At 38.5% G+C, this 26,312-nt stretch overlaps 2 protein-coding genes across 2 annotated transcripts in view; both read right to left on the bottom strand.

The window, feature by feature from the left end:
• LOC137287517 (uncharacterized) overlaps positions 1 to 26,312 on the bottom strand; it is a 98,101-nt gene that overhangs the window by 56,362 nt on the left and 15,427 nt on the right. The window lies entirely within an intron of this gene.
• On the bottom strand, positions 9,125 to 10,406 carry LOC137287752 (uncharacterized). The gene is made up of 2 exons (XM_067820142.1): positions 10,335 to 10,406; positions 9,125 to 9,577 (listed from the first exon to the last, which is right to left on the bottom strand). Exons 1-2 carry the CDS (start codon positions 10,404 to 10,406, stop codon positions 9,125 to 9,127), a joined length of 525 nt encoding a protein of 174 aa, XP_067676243.1.

The raw sequence follows: 26,312 nt of genomic DNA, 5'->3' as shown, positions 1-26,312 counted from the left end.
TGGTATTGGCAAAGTGTCTGGCTCAAGTGAGTTGGAGTTGAGGAATGAGTGATAATGCCGGGTGGCATTACCTAGAAACAAGCTGAATGAAATACAATATCAAGGGATGAAGTACTTGGATCTGCAGTCACACAGTATTTTCATCAATCCGCTCTAGAAATGACTTGGAGTTTTCACAGCTTTTGAAGGCTGAGATTCAAGTTTGTCTACTTGTATACATAAACCTAGCTGCATTTCGCTGTGCCTTTGTCCCTTTGCACACACCAGGATTCTGTCACTGTGGGTCTGAATCACTGATTATGTTTTGGGTTTCACACCATCATATCCACATTCTATAGTTTCATAACAATGGTAAACATCTTGGTGTCAAGTGAGTGAGTTTTGTTTTATGCCGCTTTTAGCAATATTCCAGCAACATTACGAAGGGGAACACAAACAATGGGCACACACATTATACCATGTGAGGAATCAAACCTCGGTATGATGAGCGAACACATTAACCACTAGGCTACCCCACTGGCCCAGTAAACATATGAGTCCTTCATTATTTCAGGCAGTCAAACCACAATAAGATGACACATACAACAGAAATACTGTGCAAAGCAGAAGTAATGCCCGCGTTTATTTTCAAAGCAACATTTCATTCTCCATAAGCCAACATGTCTTGAAGATGCTTTTGATTCTTACTCTGTAACGAAACTGACAAAACCTTCTGATGAAGCACAAATGTAAACAATCGAGACTGGAATGTGGTGGATGTTTTTGTAGATTGTCTGTTGATGTCATCTAAATGCTTCAGCATTAGTCAGTACTAGTACCAGTCTTCCAGGGAAACAAGTACTGTCATCAGACTAGGGGCACACAACCCTAGCTCATATCAAACGTTCACAACAAAAATTATTCACTATTTATGCTGTGCAAACAGATTTGCCTCAATAATGAATCTACCAACAAGGAGTGAATGTTATTTATTGCCACAAAAAGCAATCTTCGAGCTATGTCACTTTGACATGTACTTGTCCTGCCAGTTAAAGACAATCATACAGATTCTGAAATTACCACATACACAAGCCACAAAAGGCTGATGAGTTGAAAAGGTTTATGATGAAATATCCATTATTTTTATCTTTGCTGAATAATTTCTCAATAATGTTGCGTAATAATGTGCTTCATAAAAGATGAAATTTTCCAAAATCCAAGTATCACAAGACACCACCAATCATATTCACAAGTGGTATCCATGGACTATTCCCAGCATGCAGTCACCAATATTTCAACCACTGAGGCCTTCAACTTATCTGGAGGAATTTAGCCACTGTGGATGTGTTACTAGAAACTTCCCAAGATGACATGCCAGTGCCAGCTATGTGTGAAAGCGGTTTGTGAGTATTGCCTTTATAAGGCAGCAAAGGGTCATGAGCTAACTGCATTGTACAGACCTTGGTTCAAATATATCCAAGAAATGCAACCCAGGAATATGTGGCATGTCTATGTTACTATATTTTCTGAAAATGAATATGTGGCATGTCTAAATTACTATTTTTTCTGAAAATGACTTTTGAAGACTATATTTGTTCATCTCTCCAAATACACAGAATGTCACTTGGAAAGTTGTTAAATGCAGTTAAATGTTATATTTGGGGTGACACTTTCTCAGAAAAGTACAGATTCTAGTATTTAGAATTGCTGACTTTCTGTCCTGGTGTTTAGAGGCCTCACTCTGAGGGTGCGGGTTCAAATGATGGATGGAACTCAACCCTTGAAGTAGACTTTGTACTTTTCTGAAACAGTGTAATATATAACCTATGTACAAGTGCATCCATCCCCTGGCTCTGAGAGTGTGGATTCGAATCCCAGATGGAACTGAACACCCATGGTGGCTGAGTGGTTAAATCACTGACTTTCTATGCTGGTGCTTAGATGCCTCACTCTGAGAGTGTGGGTTCGAATCCCAGATGGAACTGAACACCCATGGTGGCTGAGTGGGTTAAATCACTGACTTTCTGTGCTGATTTGGTGCCTCACTCTGTGAATGTGGGTTCAAATCCCAGATCAACCTCCAAAGTACTAGAATCTGTACTTTTCTGATAAAGTGTAATCTATAGCCTATGTACAAGTGCATCTCTCCTCTAGCTCAGTATCTGTATAAGCCACATCCCATCAGTTTCCAGACTGCACACACTAGGTGATCCAGACACAGCTTCTTTAGTACCAGTGTTGTGCATAGTCAGCCAGTTTTACTTGTGTGTGTAGCTGGTTCCATGCCATGTTCACAAGTCATGACAGTCTGAGCATCATGATGTTTTAGTGGAACATCTCCTTGTGTTGAAAGTGATGCTAGTGTACTTACTAAATATTGTCTGGTGTGGTTAACACCAGCTTCAACTGGTCCTCACTTGTATAATATGTGTCAGTTTAGAGAAGGAGAATATCTTAGTAGGTAGACCAAAGACACTTATGGATGGGTTTTCAAACACTGAGTATTTCAACATATGTTACATTTGGAATTACACTTTTTCAGTAAAGTACAGAATCTAGTACTTTGAGGGGCATCCCGGATTTAAACACACAGTCTTAATAACCAGTAAAGTCAGTGATCTAACCCTCTCAGCCACCACACCTTCCACAAAACTGGAAGTTTGACAAGTAAGTAAGTAAGTAAGTAAGTAAGTAAGTAAACAAACAAACAAACAAACAAACAAACAAACAAACAAACAAACCACACTAACACATATCACACACACTTCAACATCCAGCACTGTCAAGTATAACCAATGCTTTTAATACAAGGATGGATATCAAAATCAGCCATACTTTCTTGAAATATAAGGCCCTTTAGAACAGGGTTACTGAAACTTAAGCCAGCAGAGTACAATTCTGTGGTAGAGTTAATGACTTTGCCCACAAATGAGCGATCCATCTTCATTCTATTGATCTATCAGCTACAAGGACTCCATTGATTATTAAAGGTCTCTAGCAAGTTTCGCAGAAAATTGACATTCATTACAGAAATCCAAGCATGTGTGATAGCCTTTCAAAAAAAAGCTTTCATCTGTCAGCTTTTCACATTCTAACAATTTTTTAATCAGTTGTTATGTACTTTGCACTCCCACACACACACCTAAAAAAATACTGTTTATTGATAAATCCTTGTAATCTAATCTCAAAGATTAAAATAGCACATTAATAACTGTTCAAAATGTTGAGTTTAAAAAATACCCACTCTTTACAAGTGTCCACGGATTCATCCTGACGTGGGCAGCTCAAGGTCAAGACATCATGGAACCTCTCTTGGACATGTTACATCAATATTCCAATATATGAATGCCTCGAATGCCATTATATTGTCAGTATGGTTATCTGGTAAACACAGAGTCATTGTGGGCTGTCTGCTCCACTGCTGACAATGATGGAGATGTTCACATTTACACGTATGAGGCAGTCAATGGCATCTTTAACACAGAACATTACAGATCAACCTCGCAGCTCTCCAACTATGTATACAGAACTCAACATAATAAAAGTTTACAGTATACACTTAGAGTTCAATATACACAGGTTTGAACTGTACTGCTCTCTGAATTCCTCTGATTGCCTTTTATTCATCTTGCTAGCCAGATGTGCTATTTACGTATAGAGGGTGGTGAGCCACTCCTCAAATAGGCAACAAAATATAGATAACACATGTCAATTATAGTTAAAGTAAGTATTTGAACACAGGAAATTAGGACTTTCACTTTGTACAAGGTAATAAAGTTTTTAGCACCGACTTTATTTTGTTTGCAGTTTCAACATTGGACATTCATTTCCCCAGAAGGTACATGACCATTATCTCAGTGCCATCTTGTTTGTGACATCAGAACCACTTGTTTCATTACATCGCTATCTCTGCTCATCAGTCTTGCAGAAGCTCTTATCTCATTATCAGTTTCGTTTTTACTGATTATTCTTTTCTGCTTTCACTAATAACAATTGCTACCCTCAAGTAACTTGTCATACTGATTTTTCAAACAATCGTCATATGCAGAAATGATGTATGATTCTGTGTCTCAGCAGCCATCAGCCTCGGCAGCCATCGATGACATTCTCAGAGGGGTCAAAGGATCATGGGTACCCAGTATACTCCTGAGAGAAGTTAACGCAATCCTCAACATTCTAGCATGTGGTCAGCTGAAACATTCCTTTACAAATAAAAATTATGTGTCAAAACCGTCTGGCATCTTGGTTTCCACCAAACTGATTCATACCGATCATGGCTGGCAACTGTAATACATTTGGCCAATTCTGAGGCAACTGGGAGCTAATAACTCCATCCAATAATACAACGTAACCAATTTTGGTATTCCTGTGCATAATGGTGTGAATGATATTCCCGTTGATGCACTGATGTTGGACTCATCAACCAAAGAGAACTGTCCTTCGGGAGAATCCCTAGTCTTCATCGCAGAAGTCATGAACATGCATGTCAAACAACAAACCAAGGAAAAAATATGTTGGAGTGAGTATGATGACATTGGGACACATCTACCTAAGTGAGGGGGAATTAAAGAAAGCAAGCCCCTTACCATTGCCACCAGTAGATGCTGAAATGATTTGTAAACATGTCAAAGTGCCAACAGAAAGACTAACACTTGAAAGCCTTTAATACACTTGAATATGTCTCTCAGCAATCACTTCATTTTCAAAAGGTGCTGGATCTTGCTTGAAGGGGAGGATTAAATTACAAGTCACCAATACTGGTCAGTCTCACAATGTTCCCAAATTAATAAAGTAGAAACATTTGTATACACATAGCCATATTCCATCCTCCATGTGCCCCAAAAGACATACAGATGGTGCATACAAAGGAGGACACTACTGGTGCAGTGCAGTTTGACATCCAGTCAGAATTTACAATCATATAAATGTAACAAGCTGATTGTAAGCTGCCAGCTATCCCGTTTGAAAGTAAATTTATTGTTCAGTTCATCATTGTGCAAATTTTGTTTCTACAAAGGTAAACATGTCCTGGTCATCACCACACAGTGTCTGGCCAACTAGCTGTCATCACCAGAAATACAAACTCAACTCAGTATTTGTATTTCCATTTCCCAGAACAAAACAGTTCAGGAACACCAACCAATTCCAGTACTTTCCATGAGGTCTTGAAATCAACAAACTTGGCATTTAACTCTTCCTTTGCAAAGTCATACATATATACAAGGACAGAAGCTTCATGACTCATGAACTGACCAAAGATACTTTGCTAAAGCAGCAGATGATGACAATCTCTGGACACTACTCCTGTCATCAACGTAATACCCCTCATCCTTCAAGGTTTCCAAATACTCTCTTTCACTCTTGAGCCTGATTCTGGATCAATGTGAATGGCTCAATCAATGGCTGACTTATACTGATCTGGCTGACTGGACTGTTGCGATGATATGAGGACATCATGAGGTGACTGTTTATTGGACGTAAAAGAGACTCTTCTCATAAAATAATGTTGAGAATTTATTAGCTGCCCATTAGATTGGGAATTGGAAGCCGTTATTCAATGTCACTTTTAGAAAGCTCAACAAAGTGGCAGCAATGCCTTTGACATTTACTGGGTCATCTTGAGTGTAAGATTTGGGTATTTTGGGGGTTAAGGATTTGACTCAATAAATGAGTAATCACACCTTAATTCCTTAGTTTGCATTACAGCATCACTGCCATGGAGCAGTTTGGGGTCTACTTAAGCAGGCAATAAATACAGACTCTCTGACATGATAAGACATTGCATTCACCAAGTCATCCTCCACCAATTACAGCGAGCGAGTGATGGGTGGGTGAGTGAGTGAGTGAGTGAGTGAGTGAGTGAGTGAGTGAGTGAGTGAGTGAGTGAGTGAGTGAGTGGGCAAGCTAGTGGGCAAGTAGGTGGGTGAGTGACTGAGTGGATGGGGTGGAGATTGATTGATTGCTTGATTGAATGAGCAGCAGCAGAACTTAAGTCAAAGAGATGTGTACTTTCCAGTGAGCATAGCAGGTGTACCTATAAATCAGGGTGCATCGAAATCAGGATCAAACGTCTGCACAGATCCTCTCAGTACCTACACCCCTATTTGACAGTTGACATGTGTTATAGGATAATGTACAAAAGTATGATTTCATCAAAGTTTTGACATTCCCTTATATATGCAAGCAGTAATGTTTGTTAGAAATTGGCCATAATTAGAAATTATTTTCAGTCGCTGCTTCAGAACACTCTGTGAATGGATGAACCATACCACTACCCTGGAAAATTACTGTTTGGGGATAAAACTTTGCCTTGTAACAAATTATGTCTAAAATATAATAAACCTAAAAAACACATTAATGCCAAGGTTCTATTTTGAAACCATTTCCAAAAGTAATATTGCTTTTCAGCCTGTGTTCATGTGCAGTATCGCTTTAAGAAAATTTTCAAAATGTACCAGTTGTCAAAAAACGCTCACACATTATGTCTTACTAAGATTTCAACCTTTAACAGTAATTTCCCTCATAACAACTTGTCAGTTTTTGATAAGATGAATACTTAGAATGATAGAAACAAAATGCCTTTGAGTATTACATTGTATATGTAGTATAATCAAGTGTTGTGTAAACTTTACATCTCATATTTGAAGACACATAGCTATCATGCTGGCCCTTGACTACATCCAGTATCTGACAAAATGAGCAAAAACCTGTTTGTAAGATAATATCAGATATCGGATGACATTTTCCAATATCAGGTATCAGTTGCAAAACATACACTTTAAAAGGTTATAATAATAGTTTCCATCACCCACACATTTATTTCTCAATGGTCTCATCAGCTGCTGATGGAAATCTGAAGCATGTGCTGATCATTCTGATTAATCCAATACAACACAGAAACAGTTTTCAGGATAACACTGTGTTCCTTGCTATTAACTGTTATGCTGGTGAAAGAAAGATGCATGTGTATGTTAACATTGTGAAATGTTGGGGTTTTTATCACTTGAATGCCCATATATTCAAACGAGTTGTCTCCCTTTGCTAGAATAAGGCAATCTACCTTGTAAAATAGGCAACTGATGCTGAAAGGGTTGTTGTCGGCACAGGTACTGCAGAAATGTACCTCAGGTACCTTTCTGTATACAGAAATGCACTCTAGGCAAAGTAAATGTACACAAACATACTCAGTACCCTAAATAGCACTAGTCCACTTCTCTCAAGCAGAAAACGAAACTGGTTTGTGGTGTTGTTCTAGATTGCTTGATTTCAGCGCTTTCTGGATATCAAAAAACATTTTATTTACTTTGTATTCTAACCCAAATGAATATGGAGCCGATATTTTACAACTGACAGCGGAAGGAAGGTATATTGTTCTTCCTGAAAACGCACATTGCCATGTTGAATTATGCAGTTTGAAAGGCAGGAATAAGAGTATGTGTCCAGGAAATTCAGTGCAGAATGAGATCGTCCAATTTACTTTGGCTATGGTACATTTCTGTACACAGAAAGGCAACTAACAGGATTGGGTGATCAGGCTTACTGATTAGGTTGACACATGTCATAATATCCCATTTGTGTATATTTGTGCTCATGCTGTTGATCATTGGACAGTCTGGTCCAGACTCAGTTATTCACAAACTGCTGCTATATTGCTGTTATACTGACTGCAGCATTAAACCAGCAACACACTCATAAACTGGGACTTGAGTTGTATCTCCCATCTTAAAGTCACCTGCAATCCTCATCATGTGTTCATCCGTCTGTCAACCTGAAGCAATCATTCAGGAACATTTTAAAATAAATCCACCAGACCTGCACAGAGTGAGAGTCAATAGTACTTCATTAACTCTGGTTACACCCTAAGTAACGAGACATACTCCAGCAATACTACTCTTGTTACAACTATTAATCATCTAATATTACAAAAGCATGGGGCCATGGAAACCTTGCATCCTCCATCGCTGTATCCATATGAGCTGTGCCAATACTGGTACACACATCTAGAAACATGGAATGTAAACCATTTGGCTCAATAGATGGCATTAATGGTCTTATCAAACACCAAACAATGAAACATTATCTTCGGACTTCTGTTCCCATAAAGAAGGGTATTACTATACGTCTATGTTCCATATTCAGCTCTAGATGTGGCTCGAGATGTGTGTGAAAGTGGATATTTTCTATGGACTTAAGTCAGCTCCAGATGTTTTTGTTGGTGGCCAGTGGATATTACTGGACTAACGTTTAGATTTGCTTAGAAAATTTTGATAACTACAAACAAACCTAGCTTAAATTGAAAAAAGCTGAGGAAATCTAGATTTGCTTCATTTAAGGCTTTAGCATTGCAGTGAGGGCAAGGCAGTGGAGAAAATAATGAGATTCAGAGACTACGAGATGGCCTAGGATATTATGTGTAGGCCTCATCACATCCAAAGAAAGAACATGCTTCATGGTCCATTTTCAATTCAGACGTTTTATCTGGTGGCTTATGTAAATGTTTGACATGGGTAGGCCACAGTATCTCTGTGGTCCATTTTCAATTTTGGTCTAGATATTGTAGCTCAGGTTCTGTGTGAAGGAAACCAACAGTTATAATGATATACAAGATTTGCATTAGTAGACAAGTGATGTTTGAAAAACTTTTGAAAGAATTGGATAGGAGGTTCATGGCCGGGAAGTAGACAAACATAATTACTTTCTTTGAAAATAGTGTCTATTCAGTGGGAGAGACCGAAAATACTGGCATCTGCTTAGTGGGACTTGACATAGCTGAGCGATCTTAAAGTGTGTACGTTGTGGGACGCAAGAAAAAGGCTAAGGCTACCATAAAGCGGACACTCTTGAATGTGGACACATTATTCAACATAGGACGACAAATACAGATAACAATAACAAAATGTGATTTACAAGTACTATTAATCTGTCATTTTAAAATTTTTTTTCTAGGTAGACTTGATCAATCAGGTAGTTATAAGCACTAAAATTTGAACTGTGATATTACTCAGAGATGTCACTGAAACTATAATTAAAAGGTCACTGGACCAAAGTCACTTCGGAATCGCTGTCAGAGTCAGAGTCACTAAATATACACACATTTAGCCAAGCTTTAAAAGTTCAGACACGTGATCCGTGTAGTCAATCTCACTCAATGTTTGGCTGATAAGGTCTTGCTTGAGGGATCATAGTCGTGCGTCGATTGTGCGATATTTCTTCTTGCGTGGTGGATCACGCCAGTGACCTTGGAGTTGCTGCACCTTGACCTCGGTGACTTCAGAAGACCAACAACCTCGTAGATGTTTGGGTGTTTCTTTGCTGCGACTCTGTTGATCTTGTGGTGAAATCCTTCGAGGTTGTTATTCGTCCGATGACCATCGTTTCCAAAGTGATTCCACATGGTAGGGCTCCATGGTCCTTCGATCCAAGTGGTTGTAACATAGTCCATAAGGCGCATGACCTTTTCTCCACCTGGGTTATCACCAACAGTCTCAGCCCACACATCTTCGACCTTGTCAAGGGGAACAACAGGCAATGCAGCAGCTCTGCGGACCAGCTTCTTCACTTCAGGATCTTCCGAATATTTCACAGATAATCCAACCTTCTGGGTGTAATGCCAGAGGCACTGAGTGAAGTGAAAAAAGCATCCTCTCGGATCTCGGTGTTGGGAAAAACATGCTTGACGGCGTTATGGGTCGTTCAAAGTCTAGCAGTATAGTCGGAGGAGAAAGACGATGACCAAGGTTCTGTGCGGCTTCCTCAATGTACTCAAACATATGTATGTATGTTTGTTCTGTCCTATTTGGCAACAAGCAAAACACCAGTGGGAACATGAGTCCTTGAACTGTTGCATGCAAAGTATTTGGTGAAATATCCTGGTGCTGAGGAAAATGTACCATCTCCAAAGACTGTGTCAACATCACACAAAAGTTCAAGGTTCTTGTCAGTGGTGAAGGTAAGTATTTGGTCTCCGTCACCGGTAGTGTGTAGGAACTGGTCACCAGCATCAGCCAAAGCCCACTGTCCTTCGAGTCGGATGTCTTGTCTTGTCTTGGGAAGACCAGGCAGGGTTTTCTGGCATTGAGGGCAGAGGATTGTCTTCAGTGATGTAAACGCTGGAATCCCTCGAAGAAGACCATCAGGCACTGTATCATGGTGCTTTCGTAAGTTGGCTATCTCATCGTCGTAAATCTTAGGGATCGGCGTTGTCTCAGTCTTCGCTCTGTGAATCAGCTTGGATTTGAATGCATCTACTTCAAAGATGAATACAGGATCCGCATGGTTGTGGGCGTTTTCTGCTGTCTGGAGTCGATCTTGATATGTCACGATGTAAGATGAACAGGTTGATACTACACACTTACAGTAGGTCTTCTCTCCCCTCTGATGATAAAGGCGAAACTTGTTCTTGTTGGAATATAGATGTCTTCCCCCATGGACACTCTCTATGAACTTAACTCTAACTTATACATTTGCCATTTTTCATGCAAGGGTGATGAAACTTTAATGACACCATACTTTTATGTCCAATGCACAAAAACAACTAATTGGTCTACTCATACAGTGTTTTCATAGTAAAATAGTAGATAATAATATGATAACAATACCATACTCAGCGTACCCAGCGGTAATTTCTTTCTGTGTACATGTGTTTCTATAACGTAATTAAGTTCAAATTAAATTGAGCAATGATAAGTAAATCTTATCAACTCATGACTTGTCTCATCCGAGTGTTGAGATTAAAATCACCTTTTAGTGTAAAATGTTTTTAATTGTTGGGAGTTTGTTTTTCTCGGTGTTTGATTTAATGAATGTATCTACTTCGCGGCATATACTCCATTTTAGAAACGTCTACATAGCGGCACCCTATTCATTTCCGCGTTATCTACTACGCGGTACTTGGGAACTTTGATTTATGTACTTCCCGGTACGACCCCGGCTGGGACAGCTATTTTGTCAGAGACCAGTTCCCCTTTAATACCCAACATAACAAGATGGAGTCTGCTGCGTAAGATTGCACTGCTTTGTTACAGAATAAACAGATACTGCTTGACATATATGACAGATTTTTATGTTCAAATTACAATAACAGATCCATGTCCTTGACATGTTATTCAAAGAGCTGGTAGCATAAGGTGACACAATGCTGCAACTCACAGACATTACCCTGTCTATTAAAGGCACATGATGTACTTGATGTATATATATATGTGTATGTATTTAGAGTTAAATTCTGTGTCTTATGGAAAAAACACCTTTAAACATGATTCACATAGAAGAATATCCTGACATTGATGTCAACTAAAAATAAGTATCAATGGCAAAATTTTGTCTGCTTATTCTATTTATACATGCAATGCAGTACAAAAAAAACCATCACAGGCAATGGAAAGGATTTTCACTGTAGAATCCTGGTACAGAAGGAGATAGAGTTAGTGAGTGGATGTAGGGGTGAGAGGATGCATGCACGATATACCCATCACCCAGAACATCATCTTATTCATCAAATGGTGCTTATGATACTGTAGTCTACATAAAAATTGTGCATAACACAATTGATCAAATGGTACTGTTATGAACATGTATGGTATAAATATTGTTCAAATGGTGTTGATAATGCTGTGTACATATGAACACGTACCATAACATAATGATGGTGTTGATAATATTGTCTCATACATGAACATGTACCATAACATTATTGATCAAATGGTGTTGATAATATTGTCGTATACATGAACATGTACCATAACATTATTGATCAAATGGTGTTGATAATATTGTTGTATACCTGAACATGTACGATATCATTATTTATCAAATGGTGTTAATAATACTGTTGTACCCATGAACATGTGTATGATGATATTGATCAAACGGTGTAAAATAATACTGTTGTATGAATAAGCATGTGTGATAACACTATTGATCAAATGGTGTTTATGTTAATTTTGTATAAAGAAGCAAGTACAATAACATTATTTATCAATACGTGTTTATAATAATGCTCTATATATTAGCATGTGCAATATGATTGTTTTATGAAATGTTGAAGCATACAACGTTATGGAAAACAACTTTTTCTTAATCCATAAAGTTGCACACTTCATTACTGACTCACCAACTTGAAGAATTCTGATCAAATATTATCAAATACTGTCTATATTAATGTTGTATCTATGAAAAAGGGAGATTATGTTATTTATAAAGTGTTCATAATACTGTTGTATACTGTACATATTTATATCTATGTACAAACATAGATAATACAAAAGGAATGCATGTCAAAATTAAACAAGGCGTGAGTGAATGAGTTTAGCTCTATTCAATATTTCAGAAATATTTCAGCTATATGGCAACAGTCTGTAAATAATCGAGTCTGGACCAGACAATCCAGTGATCAACAGCATGAGCATCAATCTGCACAATTTTAAACCGAAAAGATTTGTCAACCAAGTCAGCGAGCTTGACCATACAATCTTGTCTGTTGCCTCTTACGACACACCTGCCAGTTACTGAAGATCAATATTCTAACCTGGACCTTCCATGGTCAGATTAACAAGTGAGTGGGTTTAGTTTTATGCCGCACTCAGCAATATTCCAGCTATATGGCGGCAGTCTGTTAATAATTGAGTCTGGAAAAGACAATCCAGTGATCAACAACATGAGCAATTGGGAACCGATGACATGCGTCAACCAAGTCAGCAAGCCTGACCACCTGATTTTGTTAGTCGCCTCTTATGGCAAACAAAGTCGTCTTTTATGGCAAGCATGGGTTGCTGACGGCCTTTTCTACCCTGTGACCTTCATGAGTCGTCAGTTAAACAAGAAGTAAATAGACACAGCTGTTTCATCCCTATAAAAATGGCTATTCTTCGTGTGAAACATCTGCCAGAGTGTAACTAATAAACTGCAATGCTAATTACGTAAGCTTGAATAATGCACTTTTGCAATGTGTCCACATAAATGAACGCTGTGTCTGCCTGACTTCATGGCATTAATGCAATCTTCAAATAAGATCAGGAAGATAATCTGTGTTGCTGAACATTTACATAATATACTCCATGCCAACATAAAGGGGCTATGATACAGCCTTTGGATGCATGTTGCTTATCAACCTACTGCATTGAGATATACCATTCAAAACAGCATGGCTTTCATGCAGTTGTCTGATGATAGACACATATTTCCTTGTATTCCCTAATGAAACAATGTTCACTTGTATTACCTAACAATACAATGTTCCTTTGTATTTCATAATCATACAATGTTCCATTGTATTCCCTACTGATACACATTTTCCCTTGTATTCCTTAGTGATACACATGTTCAGTGTATTCCCTACTGTTACATGTTCCCTTGTATTCCTTAGTGATACACATGTTCAGTGTATTCCCTACTGTTACATGTTCCCTTGTATTCCCTATGGAGACACGTTCCCTTGTCCTCCCTACTGATACACATGTTCAATGTATTCCATATGGAGACACGTTCCCTTTGTATTCCCTACTGATACGTATGTTCCTTTGCATAAAAAAAACAGGATATCATGATGAGTTCAATATTACGTAGGACCTCTAAAGGGGATTTATCAAATTCTACCATTAGATTGTCTTCTACACCAAGAGATTTTTTTCCTAATGTGCTATAGCACTTGTTTCAACCTCCACAATTTGTGTTCAAACAGACAATGCATATTAATATTAATGAATACTGGTTAATTCCCAAACTTGGTATGTAGAAAACATACTGTTCCCTCATCAGGGTAAACACTGAAGCTATTGTTGACACAAGCTGCCAATAGTAATTATAATGGCACATATAATAATGATGTGGAAAGTGAACAGCATGTTATTTTACAGTGCCTTTTTATGATGATCTTAGAAGAACCCTCTTTATAGACGTAGAGTACGTTCACAGCGGTTTTAATCTTTTATGTGCCAGATGCAGGGAAGTTCTCAGTGCTTTTAACCTTAGAGAGTTGTCTCTTTTATGTGACAAAATCTTCTCCCTGGACGTAAATTTTGTTTGTTCAAACAGTTTTTATTTCTCTTACATATATGTGTTTTACACAATTGTATTCTTTTAAAAGAATACCTATGGAATGGCTTGTACATATTTCATTGCATTTTTATCACTTTATATTTTGGAGATAAACATCATGTGTTGGCCAATTTTCGAGTGTTATTGAGTATTTGAAGCACGGGAATGCATTTGGAACTGACGGGGCAGTTGGTGGTTTCAAATGAAATATTCCCGCGCTTCAAATACTCAGTAACACCTGGAAATTGGCCAACACATGATGTTTATCGACATTGTACACAAAAAAGTAAATCCAAGAGTCTTACTGTCTGCACTCATTTACATCAAGTACGGGTAAAGCAGTGAAGTGTCATCAGCAGGTTCCCACAGTAGCATCTGGAGTTGCTCATTTGTGACGTCATTCTTTATGTCACAATATGATTTGAATGATGTCACCACTGTTGATGACACAACAAAACAATTGTTTGCGATGTTTCTACGTGTCGATACACAGCGAATAGTCTTACAGTTTCTGGGAATCTAGTACCATTTGATCATGTTTTTCAGATTACAGACCACAGTTTACAATGTATAATATTTTGTATGTGCAAGGTAACACTCTAATAAACTTTTTGTTTGTCTGTCTATCTCTGTATATGTCTACATGCAATGAGGGAATGTTCAAAACATATTAAGATATTACTACCCCATATAACACAAACTGACTGTTATGCCCTAAAAAGATATAGTCACATGAATTTAAACTACTGGATACCCATTGTTGCTGGATGAACAGAGGCAACAAACCAGACATTCAAGGATTCAGATACTGTTGACTGTGTAGGATAGGTCAGACTGGTTGTGCGTCTCTTTGAGTAGCATCTCAGCTACATAATGACAACATTGGTTAATGACGCAGTCAAGTCAAAAGTGACCAAAGCATTTACAAATTTCAATGAAACACCAACAAACTGGGGATTTGAACTGGGAGACAACCAATCTTGAAAAAGTGAGTTAAGCTCTATGTTGCTTTTGGCAATATTCTAAACGTATCATGGCAGGGACCACCTGAAAAGTGCATCACACTTTCATGTGGGAAATCAAACCTAGGCTTTCAGTGTGACAAGCAAACAGTATTACTACTTGACCACCCTGGTGCCCCAAAGCAACCTGGAACACACAAAGAGACACAACTCTGCATCAACATCAGATCTCATAATAGCCATCCATACTGAGTGATGAGTCAACTGGCTACTGTGGTAGATATATACCTTTAACAGGAATTGACAGCAGACTGAAGGCTGTATGTCACATGACACTGCTGTCTGTGACCACTTTGTTTATAATTATCTCCTTCCTGGTGTGATACGAGGTTATAACTCCCACATCTGAGTGATGAGGATACCTGCTCACACTGACTCCCGCTCCACTGGATCTGACAGCAGACTCAAGGCTGTATGTCACATGACACTGCTGTGTATGGCCACCATGTATATGTATGTCTATAGCTCTCTCCTTCCTGGTGTCATGGCGTAATGAGAATACCTGCTCACACTGACTCCATCTCAACTGAATCTGACAGCAGACTCAAGGCTGTATGTCACATGACACTGCTCTCTGTGACCACCACGTATGTCTATAGCTCTCTTCTTCCTGGTGTCATGTGATGTGAGACTATAACTCCCCCATCTGAGTGACCAGGATACCTGCTCACACCAACTCCAGCTCAGCTGGATCTGACAGCAGACTGAAGGCTGTATGTCACATGACACTGCTGTCTGTGACCACTTTGTTTATAACTATCTCCGTCCTGGCGTGATATGAGGTTATAACTCCCCCATGTGAGTGATGAGGATACCTGCTCACACTGACTCCAGCTCCACTGGATCTGACAGCAGACTCAAAGCTGTATGCCACATGACACTGCTGTCTATGGCCACTATGTATGTCTATAACTCTCTCCTTCCTGGTGTCATGGCGTAATGAGAATACCTGCTCACACTGACTCCAGCTCCACTGGATCTGACAGCAGACTCAAGGCTGTATGTCACATGACACTGCTGTCTATGGCCACTATGTATGTCTATAACTCTCTCCTTCCTGGTGTCATGGCGTAATGAGAATACCTGTTCACACTGACTCCAGCTTAACAGGATCTGCTGCTTACACAGCTGTTCATGGGATTGTTAATACAGGAAATTAAACCAATGGAAGCCTAATATAACACCCTCAAATATGTTAACATGCCGCATTCTACCATTCTCTGAGTTTTCACATGCTCAATGGACGTTTTTAACAGGAAAAAGATAAATGTTGACAAAAAGTTCAAGGTCATGCTGCTAAAGTCTCCTGCTGTGAAAGTACTAGTTCAATGCAAATGCTGAATCAGTACATCACATGTCATTAATTGTTTAATTTCAAACTAAATATACAATGACAGAAGTTAAACACTTCTTAACTGATTTCTTAGGCCATTATTTTGCAATGGTTAGAGTTATCAAAAGTGTTGGTCTTTCATCGGTTGTCCCCGTAGATCCTCTACATCCTCTCCAGGTCATACCAGGATTGTCCTTTGACAACCCATGCTTGGTGTATGGCAACTATAACACTAGGATAGGTCTGACATGGTTGACACATGTTATTGTATCCCAAAAGAGGAGATTGATGCTCATGCTGTTGATCACCAGATTGTCTAGTCCAGATTATTAGAAGACTGTCGTGATATAGCTGGAATATTGCTGCCATATCCAAACCATATCATACCATACCATCTGTCCTAGATGTACTATATACGTCACAATCATCAGATAATATGAATATCCAAAGTCAGCACTATCAAAGTAAATGATTCTGTAGTGAAAGAAATTCTTAATGTGAAGTTTTGCTCATATTATCAATCACTCTTGTTCAGTTGGTTATTTGCAGGTACGAAGTTAAATATTGAGTGTGGTGACAAGGCCAGATCATGAAAACCCAATAAGACAATGTTAGTGTTCAACTGCCATCAGTATTCCTCATAAGCCATATCCCCTCATCCACAAAAACACTTCCACAAAGTTTCAAAACACAGCATACTTACTTAATGGTGTAAATGCCGTAACAAGCCCTTTCCTGACAGCTAATCAATACAAGGACACAAAACAACAGCCAATGCTGACATCCAAATGTGTGTCAAAGGGAACTGTAAGCTCTGAGCACTGAGTGTTTCGGTAACCTCTTGTCGTGACGCTGCTTGTATCACAGAGGTTCCAGAAAATCAATATCACACGGACAGTTCAATAACAGGAAATACATCGCCAGGGAATTAACATGGCATTGTACAGTGCTTATCCCCGTGCTCTTTTCTCTTCATTTTCCATCTCACCATCATCAACCAATCAGTGGACAGTACAAGCTATTCCTGCACTTTTGTGAAACAATTTTCACTTTGTTTTTCCTATTTTCTCAGAGAATAATTCAGCAACTGGAAATCTTATGGGCAAAAGAACATCCTGCCATGCAACGGGACTTAATCTTGTTGTGATATCATAGGAAATTGGTGATAACTCATTCTATCTAGACAGGTATTACTGGACTGAAGAGCATAATGAGTATGTTAACACAGCACCATGATTGAATCTAAACTTTCATGAGTTTTTCGAATCTTCCAAGGATTGCCTCCAGAATCGATTGAATCCAGTGTTTATGAGTAACTGTAAATATCTCTCCAAATTGGATGCCTCACATGGCGTTCTGTATCTCCAGATACTGGAATAGATATGCCATTACAAAAATGTTTCAGTAAACAAGCCGTTCAAAAGTAGGATGCAGGATGTGATTGATTATTCTACAGCTTGTACAGATCTATATGTTATGTTTAAGACTACTTTGAAATCATGGCTTGTACACATGGAGGAAACAATGTCTGCATTCAGATGAAGGAGACAGGCGACTGAAAAGACTGAGTGACCTCTACAGATATTCCTTAAACGGATCTCAATTCTTTACCTTCTCTGCAATGCTAGCACATCCAAGTCAAAAGAAATATATCTGAACAGGTTCTTAATTTATAAAGTTCTCAACAAGTTGGGCACCAGTAGTTAAGGTGGTCAAAAGCTCCTGACAGGGATAACATGCAGCTCCCAAAAACGTAATAAGCTCAAGACAGGGTTTACTCCAAGTTCCCAAACAAAGTGGTCAGAAGCTCCATACAAGGTTAACACCAAGGTCCCAATGAGGTGGTCATAAGCTCCATACAGGGGTAACACCAAGGTCCCAATGAGGTGGTCATAAGCTTGAGACAGGGTTAACATCAAGCTCCAAATGAGGTGGTAATAGGCAGGGTTAACACGAAGGTCCCGATAAGGTGGTCATAAGCTTGAGACAGGGTTAACACCAAGTTCCAATGAGGTGGCCATAAGCTTGAGACAGGGTTAACACCAAGTTCCAGTGAGGTGGTCATAAGGTCAAGACCAAAGTAAGTTTTTCAGCATTAATTCAGCCATATCATCGTGAAAGGGCTTTAAACTGTAACAGTGTAAAGGAACAGAACACAGAAAGGCTGCAATATGAGCCAACCTGTGAAGAGCTAGCCCATCCAAAAGATGAACACCAACAAAGTGCATCTGACATGGTGACTTAGTTTGAACCCCTCCCACTCCCCAAACAACCCTAACCCAGCCTTCTTCAAAAAGTTAAAAAACACCCTAAAATCAGGTGACTAGTTATTTTCTAAATACAGTTTGCTTAAAAAAAACCAAAGACTGCTACAAGGATCTAGAATTATTTAAAAATATGGATGACTCCTTCCTAAAAACAGAAAAGAGGAAACAGGTTGCCTTGGCACTAATTGGATTTTACTGATAGATATTCCCAAATTGCTGACCTTTTCATACCTAAACTACATAGACATGTCACTGAGAGGGAAGAAATGTCTTCTTACCACAGCTGAATTACTACCAGAAATAGCAGCCAGGATTGGGCGTCTCTGTAACCGATGCTCATCCATGAAAGAGAGACGGCAAATGGGTTCAGTTTACAGTTTCTTCTCAAACTCCAAGGCAAAATTAGACGAGACAGGAAAATTAGTCAATTAAGATGGATACTTGTGATGACCAGACATCCAAGACTATTGGTAGATGTTTGAGCGTTCTCCACCTAGCCATCATGTTCTTCATCCTGTTGGATACTTTTGATCATAAGCTTCATCTGTGTCTGAGTTATAGACTAACACTTAGTCTCTAAATATATATAATTCTTATAGTAAATATCTCATTTAAATTGGAAGGGAGCCCCGGTTGGATGGGATATAGAGCTAATCTAGACTTGCTTTAATTAGGACTTTAGCATTACAGGAATGGTAGGCTGTGGGGACAATAATGTAGACAAAGAGATTGTGAGACTGTTCAAGTAATGGTCAAACCTTGTTTTCCTGGAACCCTTGGGTTAAGCAGTATTCCAACAATATCACACCATAGCACACAAGAAATGGGCTTCACACTTTGTACCATGTGAGGGATCAAACCAAGGTCTTGTGTGATGAGCAAATACCTTAACCACAAGGCTTTAACCACTTCCCATAAACCTAATATGTGGAAGAACCAGGTCCTTTAATCAGCCCTTGTCCTCAGGTTCCCCGTGATGAGCGATTCGATTAGCTATCATACTTGACCTGTCGTTTATCTCTGGAAATGACATTGTCAAAGTCTGTCAATATTTGCTTATTATCCAGAAGCTGAGGATGTTTGTTACCTGACAACTGTTTACACGGAACAAGAGCATGTGTTCATGAATACAGATGGTGTAAAAATCAGAGTGAGTGAGTATATTAATGTTGCTTTGAAAGGTATTTCAGTTGCATCAGATATCAGTTTACTCTGAATTTAGCGAGGTTTGTGAAACTGAAGCCTAATGTCTGGAGTGTCATCCTTTGAGAGAAGAACATTTATATTTTCCAATGTACTGCCATTATTAAGTACAGAAATTTTAGCTCTGTTAGACTGATGTTCCAAGCACTGAAATTTCAAGAAATCAAACACTGGATTACACATGCAAATCTGAAAACATGTCTATTAATGAGGTAAAAGACAAAATATATCAGTTATTTTCTGTATATTTTCTCTTTCAGTATCCTTAATTGTGTGGGAGACATGATCTTTCTCTGCAATAAAATCCAATTTACCCATGAAAAATGATAAGTTTCAAACAGTAATCAGAAGGTTCTTGCCCAGTCTAGGTATGACGATGTCTCTGAGGTGTACAAATACACTCAAACAAGTCTCTGAGGTGGTTGAGTGGTAACAGACACTGTGACAGATGGCAACACTGAGTTGGGGCGGTGTGGTGGAACAGCAACTAATATGTGCCATGAGAGTATGTTCAGGGATACATCCAGCATCACGGGTGGCAGCAGCAGGAGCTGACATCACCTGCTTAAGTCATCATCTGGTAACAGCCTCCTAGCAATGTAACATGGAACCAGTCACATTAGGCCATGTAATGAATGTTTGTCTTTAGATGCTTACTCTGAAACAGATTACTTTAGGTGGTATTGGAAGTAAAAGATAACTCTACCATTTGACAATTTGGCTTCCAAAGAGCAGATATGAAATTCAGATGTTTGTCAAGAACAGCTTAAAACAGAATGTCCCATCCATCTGTCAAGAACAACTTAAACTGGATATCCCAGTCATCTGTCACGAATAGTTTAAACTCAACGTCCCATCCATCTGTCGAGAACAGCTTACAGTGCATGTCACAACCATCTGTCATGAACAGCTTAAACTGGATATCCCATCCATCTACCAGAACAGCTAAATTGAGATATACCATCCCATCTACCAGAACAGTTAATCAAGATATCCCTTCCATCTACCAGGACAGCTAAATCAAGATATACCATTCATCTACCAGAACAGCTAAATCAAGATATCCCATCTACCAGAACAGTTAATCAAGATAACCCATCCATCTACCAGAACACCTAAATCAAGATACCCCATCCCATCTACCAGAACAGTTAATCACGATATCCCATCCATCTACCAGAACAGCTAAATCAAGGTGTACCCATGGTTGAAGAGGTAAGGTGAACAACTCCTACTTCAACAGGCAGATTCTATGACCTAGTTCATCCCCTGAAACACCACAAGGTTACTTGTGCCAGGCATGTACCCACATATCAGAAGATTCTGAAAATTCAACAGAAAATACTGGTATATCCTATACCAACAAATACCCATTTGTCTGACTGCACAAACATGCTCTTCTTGATTCTGTTATAGTGTTATGTCCGACGGATCTCCAGAACATCATCATCTCGTCTGCCAGACTCCCAACCCGACTCTACACTCCAAACATCTCTTGTGGAAGAGCTACTTTCATTAACCTTGAAGCCAAACCTAATTGTACCTGAAAATTGCCCAAACAAAAATTGCGACTCTCATCTTGGTCCCACAGCCTGCCTTGGAAATGCTCCCTGATGGAAGCAAGCCTTTCTGATCTCCCTATAGACTCCCATCACATTCCTTAGATCAATAAACAAAGGAGAAGACTCCAGAAATATGCTCTCCACACTGCAGTTTAGCAAAATCATTCATTATTCAAGCACTTTACACGTTTCTATAGGGAAATGTTAGGAACTAAACTGTACCATGGGAGTCTTAATGATAATTTATTCATAAATTTTTGTTTCATATTCACCAATGTCCAGACAAAATATGGAAATTGTAAGAGCTCATACATAGGTGCATTGAAAAATATGGAATATCTGAGTCACAATGCATTAATGTATATTTGTGAAAGCAGGGGTTCAAAAAATCCCATCGTCTGATGCCCTAGACAAGTCAGTTTTCATTTCAGGCAATCAAATAATGCTATCTTACTCGTACCTGGACTATTAATTTTCACTTACTGTTTCAAACTGCATATAATCTTGGATTTTATTTCATATCTGCTCATAATGAAGCTATTAAATTTAGCACTAATAATAAAGTAGAGGTAGTAGAGAGTGAAATTATAACTCTTCGATAAATAGTCCTGTAAACATTAACATCACACATTGTGTCATTAAATCAGGGCAAGTGGAAAATTAGTCAGGACAAGTCACTTTCTTGAAGTCACTTGTCCTGAGGCAAGTGACTTCATAAAAAATTTTTGAACCCCTATAAAGCAAAAAATTTTTGTTATTTTTCATATCTTTCTCCTACATGACTTCCTCGTACCACCACCATTTCCCTTTCAACGAGATGTACAATTTCCAAGCATTTTGAAATTTATATTTTACCCATTAATCAAAATTGCATCTTATTTTCAATCTTGCTTGAGATTCAACATTAATTTATAACAAATGCAGACTGCCTAACAACCAGTCTACAGCTGGCACCATTTGATAAGTTCAAACTATTGCCTGCTTTTTAAGACCAGGTTCAACCAAATGTCAAACACTTCCTAACTGCTCTCATTAAATAGCAGTTCATGGGACTGTGTCTACAGCATTGGCTGAACTACACCAAATCAGAATACATCAAGCACTTTTCACATATGTAGGGAGCCTTCAGTACATACTGAATCATCTGACAGCTGTGATGGGAAGATTTTTGTGCTTTTTCAATGTACTGCCATCCAGTAATTAAAACTGACCATAATTTATAACATATAACTTATACTGAATGTGACCATAGGTATTTTCAAGCAATTGACATTTTGTGTGGAACTGGGGTTTGTTTAGCTACTTAATGTACTTGAAAAAAGAGTTGGCTGTGGTGGAGATATTTTACATTGTTATTTCTTCTTTAGCCGGACCTTTCTATTTCTTGTTTTACAGACTTAGCCATCATATTTCTTCAAGAAAGTGAAAAAATATATAAATCAACTTTTCCGACTCAAAAAAGTAAAATTGTATTGTTTTCATTGACCCAAAATGTGAACTTACAAGAAACATATTTTTTAGATTATTCTTTGAATACTCTGTAAATTGCCCAAATTAAAATACTTTTATTACATAAAAGGAACATTACTATGACTGGTGATTCTATATACATAAAAAATTCCCCTCCTGCTTTTTAAACAAGAAGAAAAATTGGTGGGGCCTTAAGGCCAGACCTTGCACACACATACATCTTAGTTTATAACTGTTCATATCTTGTTTAATTTAAAAATAATGTAATGTTACTATAGACGTCAATGGTAAGATATTTGGGTTGTTGTGTAACCTATGCAAGGGATTCAAATTAGTTTTTCTTCAAGTGTCCCTCACTGTCATGATAATTTGACTGTGCCATTTCATTTTCAGCTGTGCCACAAATTCATAGCCTATTGAACTGAACTTCAAACTATGATTTGCTGTCAATGTAAAAGTTTTAATTGTAACATTCACTGATAAATCATGAGTAATAAAACAATGCTAGGTATGTATTTTTGTTTATTCACCGACCTCAAACATCAATGATTAGCTGCCTGCTTGACCTATGGACTGCATCATTAGTCATTGTTCATAATGTCCCTGTCAATCATGAAAGATAACAATGGCAAAAACTTACTTTAATGGTGCTATTGTGATGATTCACACCTTTTCATCTGTTGTAACTGGGATAATGGTTTAATGAAATAAAAGTTAGAATATACGCATTCACAGTATGTATCAAAAACTAAAGTCCGAATCCATAGTTAGAAATAGTATCTTGGCATCATTTCATATTTCAGTATTTTAATACACAGTCCTTCTTAGCTGATCAACAGTTTCTTATTAGGCTCATTTTTCTGACTAGAAGGGTAGAGGGTTCCCTAGTTCATTCATGCAGAAGTTCTAGCTTAAATTCATGTGAAAGGCTAGCACCAGGTGCCCCAAGACATGATATTGCTGTAATATGGTTAAAAGTGTCATAAAACAATCCTCACACACTCACTCCGACATACTGTCTGATGAAGCAGACGGCAAGTGTCAAGGTCACTCAATGTCGTTACAATAGGAGGAATGATCCAGTCATGGCAAACCATCCAGGTGTCAACTCCTGTATATAATGGCTCAGGGAAACAGGGAAAATGTATCTAATTATCTAACAATTGTAGTTATCTCACAGCTCATGATCAGTGCAGCAGAACTGACAGTGACAGGATCCAACACAAAAATCCAGCACTTCAGTTTTCTTAGCAGACAGTCTCTATAATGTTATTAACTTTAACATGTTTGAGATCAACAAAAGTGTCATGTGTATTGGACCATGATAAATGTAATATATTATCAAATAGATTTTGGTTCCCATCTGATGCAGTGTCTAACACGTCACCTAACATCATACTACTATCGCCAAGTCTACAGAAGACTGCTTCTTGGTGTAGTGAAATGAGTGTTTGCCCTGAGTGAGGGAGGTTGGTGGTATGATTTCTGGCTGATTCAGTGTCCAACATGTCTACTAACATCACACTACTATCACCAAGTCTACAGAAGATTCTCTTGGTTTACTGGATGCAGCGTCTGACTTGGGGAGATTGGTGGTTCAGTCCGTTGCTGATTCATATCAAGAATTGCTAAAAGAAGATCCTGGTTTTGTCCTCCATGGAGCTTGGGTTGGAGGAGATAGACCAAGAACTAGTTGACTCAGAGTCAGTATACTGACAGAGAGGGGTGTTCATGTCAAGTTGTGTCTGTGGCCTAGCTTTTAAACTTGCATTAGTCTCAACTAGTACAAGCCAACACACGCACACAAGCAGGGTTAATTGTATAGTGCAAACATTTTGAACGTATCAATAAGACTCACTGCACCTCAAAGGACTAGAAATTACCATTTTTGTCGCGCCTGTTCTTGTTTTTCAATTTGGTAATGTATTATCACACAGGTCTCAGTCACAATAAGGCTCTCTGCAATACCGTGGTTTCTGTTAAACCGTCAGGTACCAGTGGCTCCCTTGAAAATCACATCTTTACATTACTGGAAACAGCAGATCAACAAGGCTGCAGTTGTGCTCAGATTAATCATGTAGTAAATTAGTGAAATTATTGCAAATTTATGTATATGGGTGTATTCTTGCTCAGTGTGATTCAAATTCACCACAAAAAATACCTCAGTAGACTCTAGTTCAGTTCATTCAAGGCCTCACTAAAACTTTTGATGAGCATTACTGGAGACAAGTGAATGACATTTCAAACTTGGACTCAAAATGATGTAATTCCCTGTTATGATTTGTAACATATATTCCTGAACTTTTATAGGCAGCTTTTGCATGTGTTTATGACAAGATTTACAAGTGGGTCAGGTTGCACTGACCATTTCACCTGGATTCATCACTGTTTGACAGATTCAATAATACATGCTCATGATAAACTCAAATTAACATAATCAACTTCCCTTTGTCAAAATTGTTTGTGGATGTGAAAAGGGTTTGTGACTTGTATCTAAAAATATATAAAAACATATTTTTCTTAATTTACAAAGATCTAAACACTAAATGATCATACCACAATGAATAGCCATGGCTGATGAATTGTACCATACAAAATGGTGCTGTTGTGCCTTACTACTTGTTGTAGAACAGAGAACAGAGAACACCACCTTACTTGAACCAAGAATGTTTGAGAAGAAAATTACTCAATTATACCTGTAGTACCTGAAGTTGAAACTCTCTGCTTCTCATGCTTACTTGTCATCTATCAAGACAAATACAAGGCAGACATTCCCAAATACATTCTCTGGTTTTTGCCAGCTGAGAATGTACAAAGACGTCAAGACGTGTGGTGTTAAATCATCCTATGATGTTCTGCAGCAGCAACATGCACTGTCAATCCAGGAATTGTTTCTGAACGTCAGCCAAACCTAGAGTCAGGCCCGACTAGCCAATTACAATCATTGCAGCAATTACGTAGCACTTACTCTCTGCAATGGATCGTACTGGATCTTAATGCCGTAGATTAACTTCTCTCACTGAAATGGGATTCCGCCAAATCTGGTGTTGTCCATTAATCCTGACTGCGACATGAACTACCATCAATTCCAGTCAAGGCTTGCCCATTTAATATTGCGTAGAATGAATGAAGCCAGTGTTGTCCCCAAATAGTCCATATTGATGAAACCAGGCGATTATATAAATTCTGGCGGTTGATAGTTAATGAGAAGCTTAATGTTATTCGTGGAGCTTACCATTGTTAAAGAATCGTTAGGGAGGATCACTATGCATAAAATTCACAAACTGATGTGAAAGTAAACATAACCAGTAGTCCATGTTTTGACATTTGCACCTCCACCTATTACAGAGGCTAACCTCTTTCATCATGCTGTCAGACAACTTATTGCAGAAGCATTTTTTTAAAATTAGCACTAACTGTCCTTAGTGAATCTGCAATCAGC

Source organism: Haliotis asinina, chromosome 6 (genome assembly GCF_037392515.1).
Source record: "Haliotis asinina isolate JCU_RB_2024 chromosome 6, JCU_Hal_asi_v2, whole genome shotgun sequence".
In the NCBI taxonomy this organism is placed as follows: domain Eukaryota; kingdom Metazoa; phylum Mollusca; class Gastropoda; order Lepetellida; family Haliotidae; genus Haliotis; species Haliotis asinina.
The sequence above is the reverse complement of the archived record's forward strand: the minus strand, read 5'-3'. Positions and strand labels throughout refer to the sequence as shown.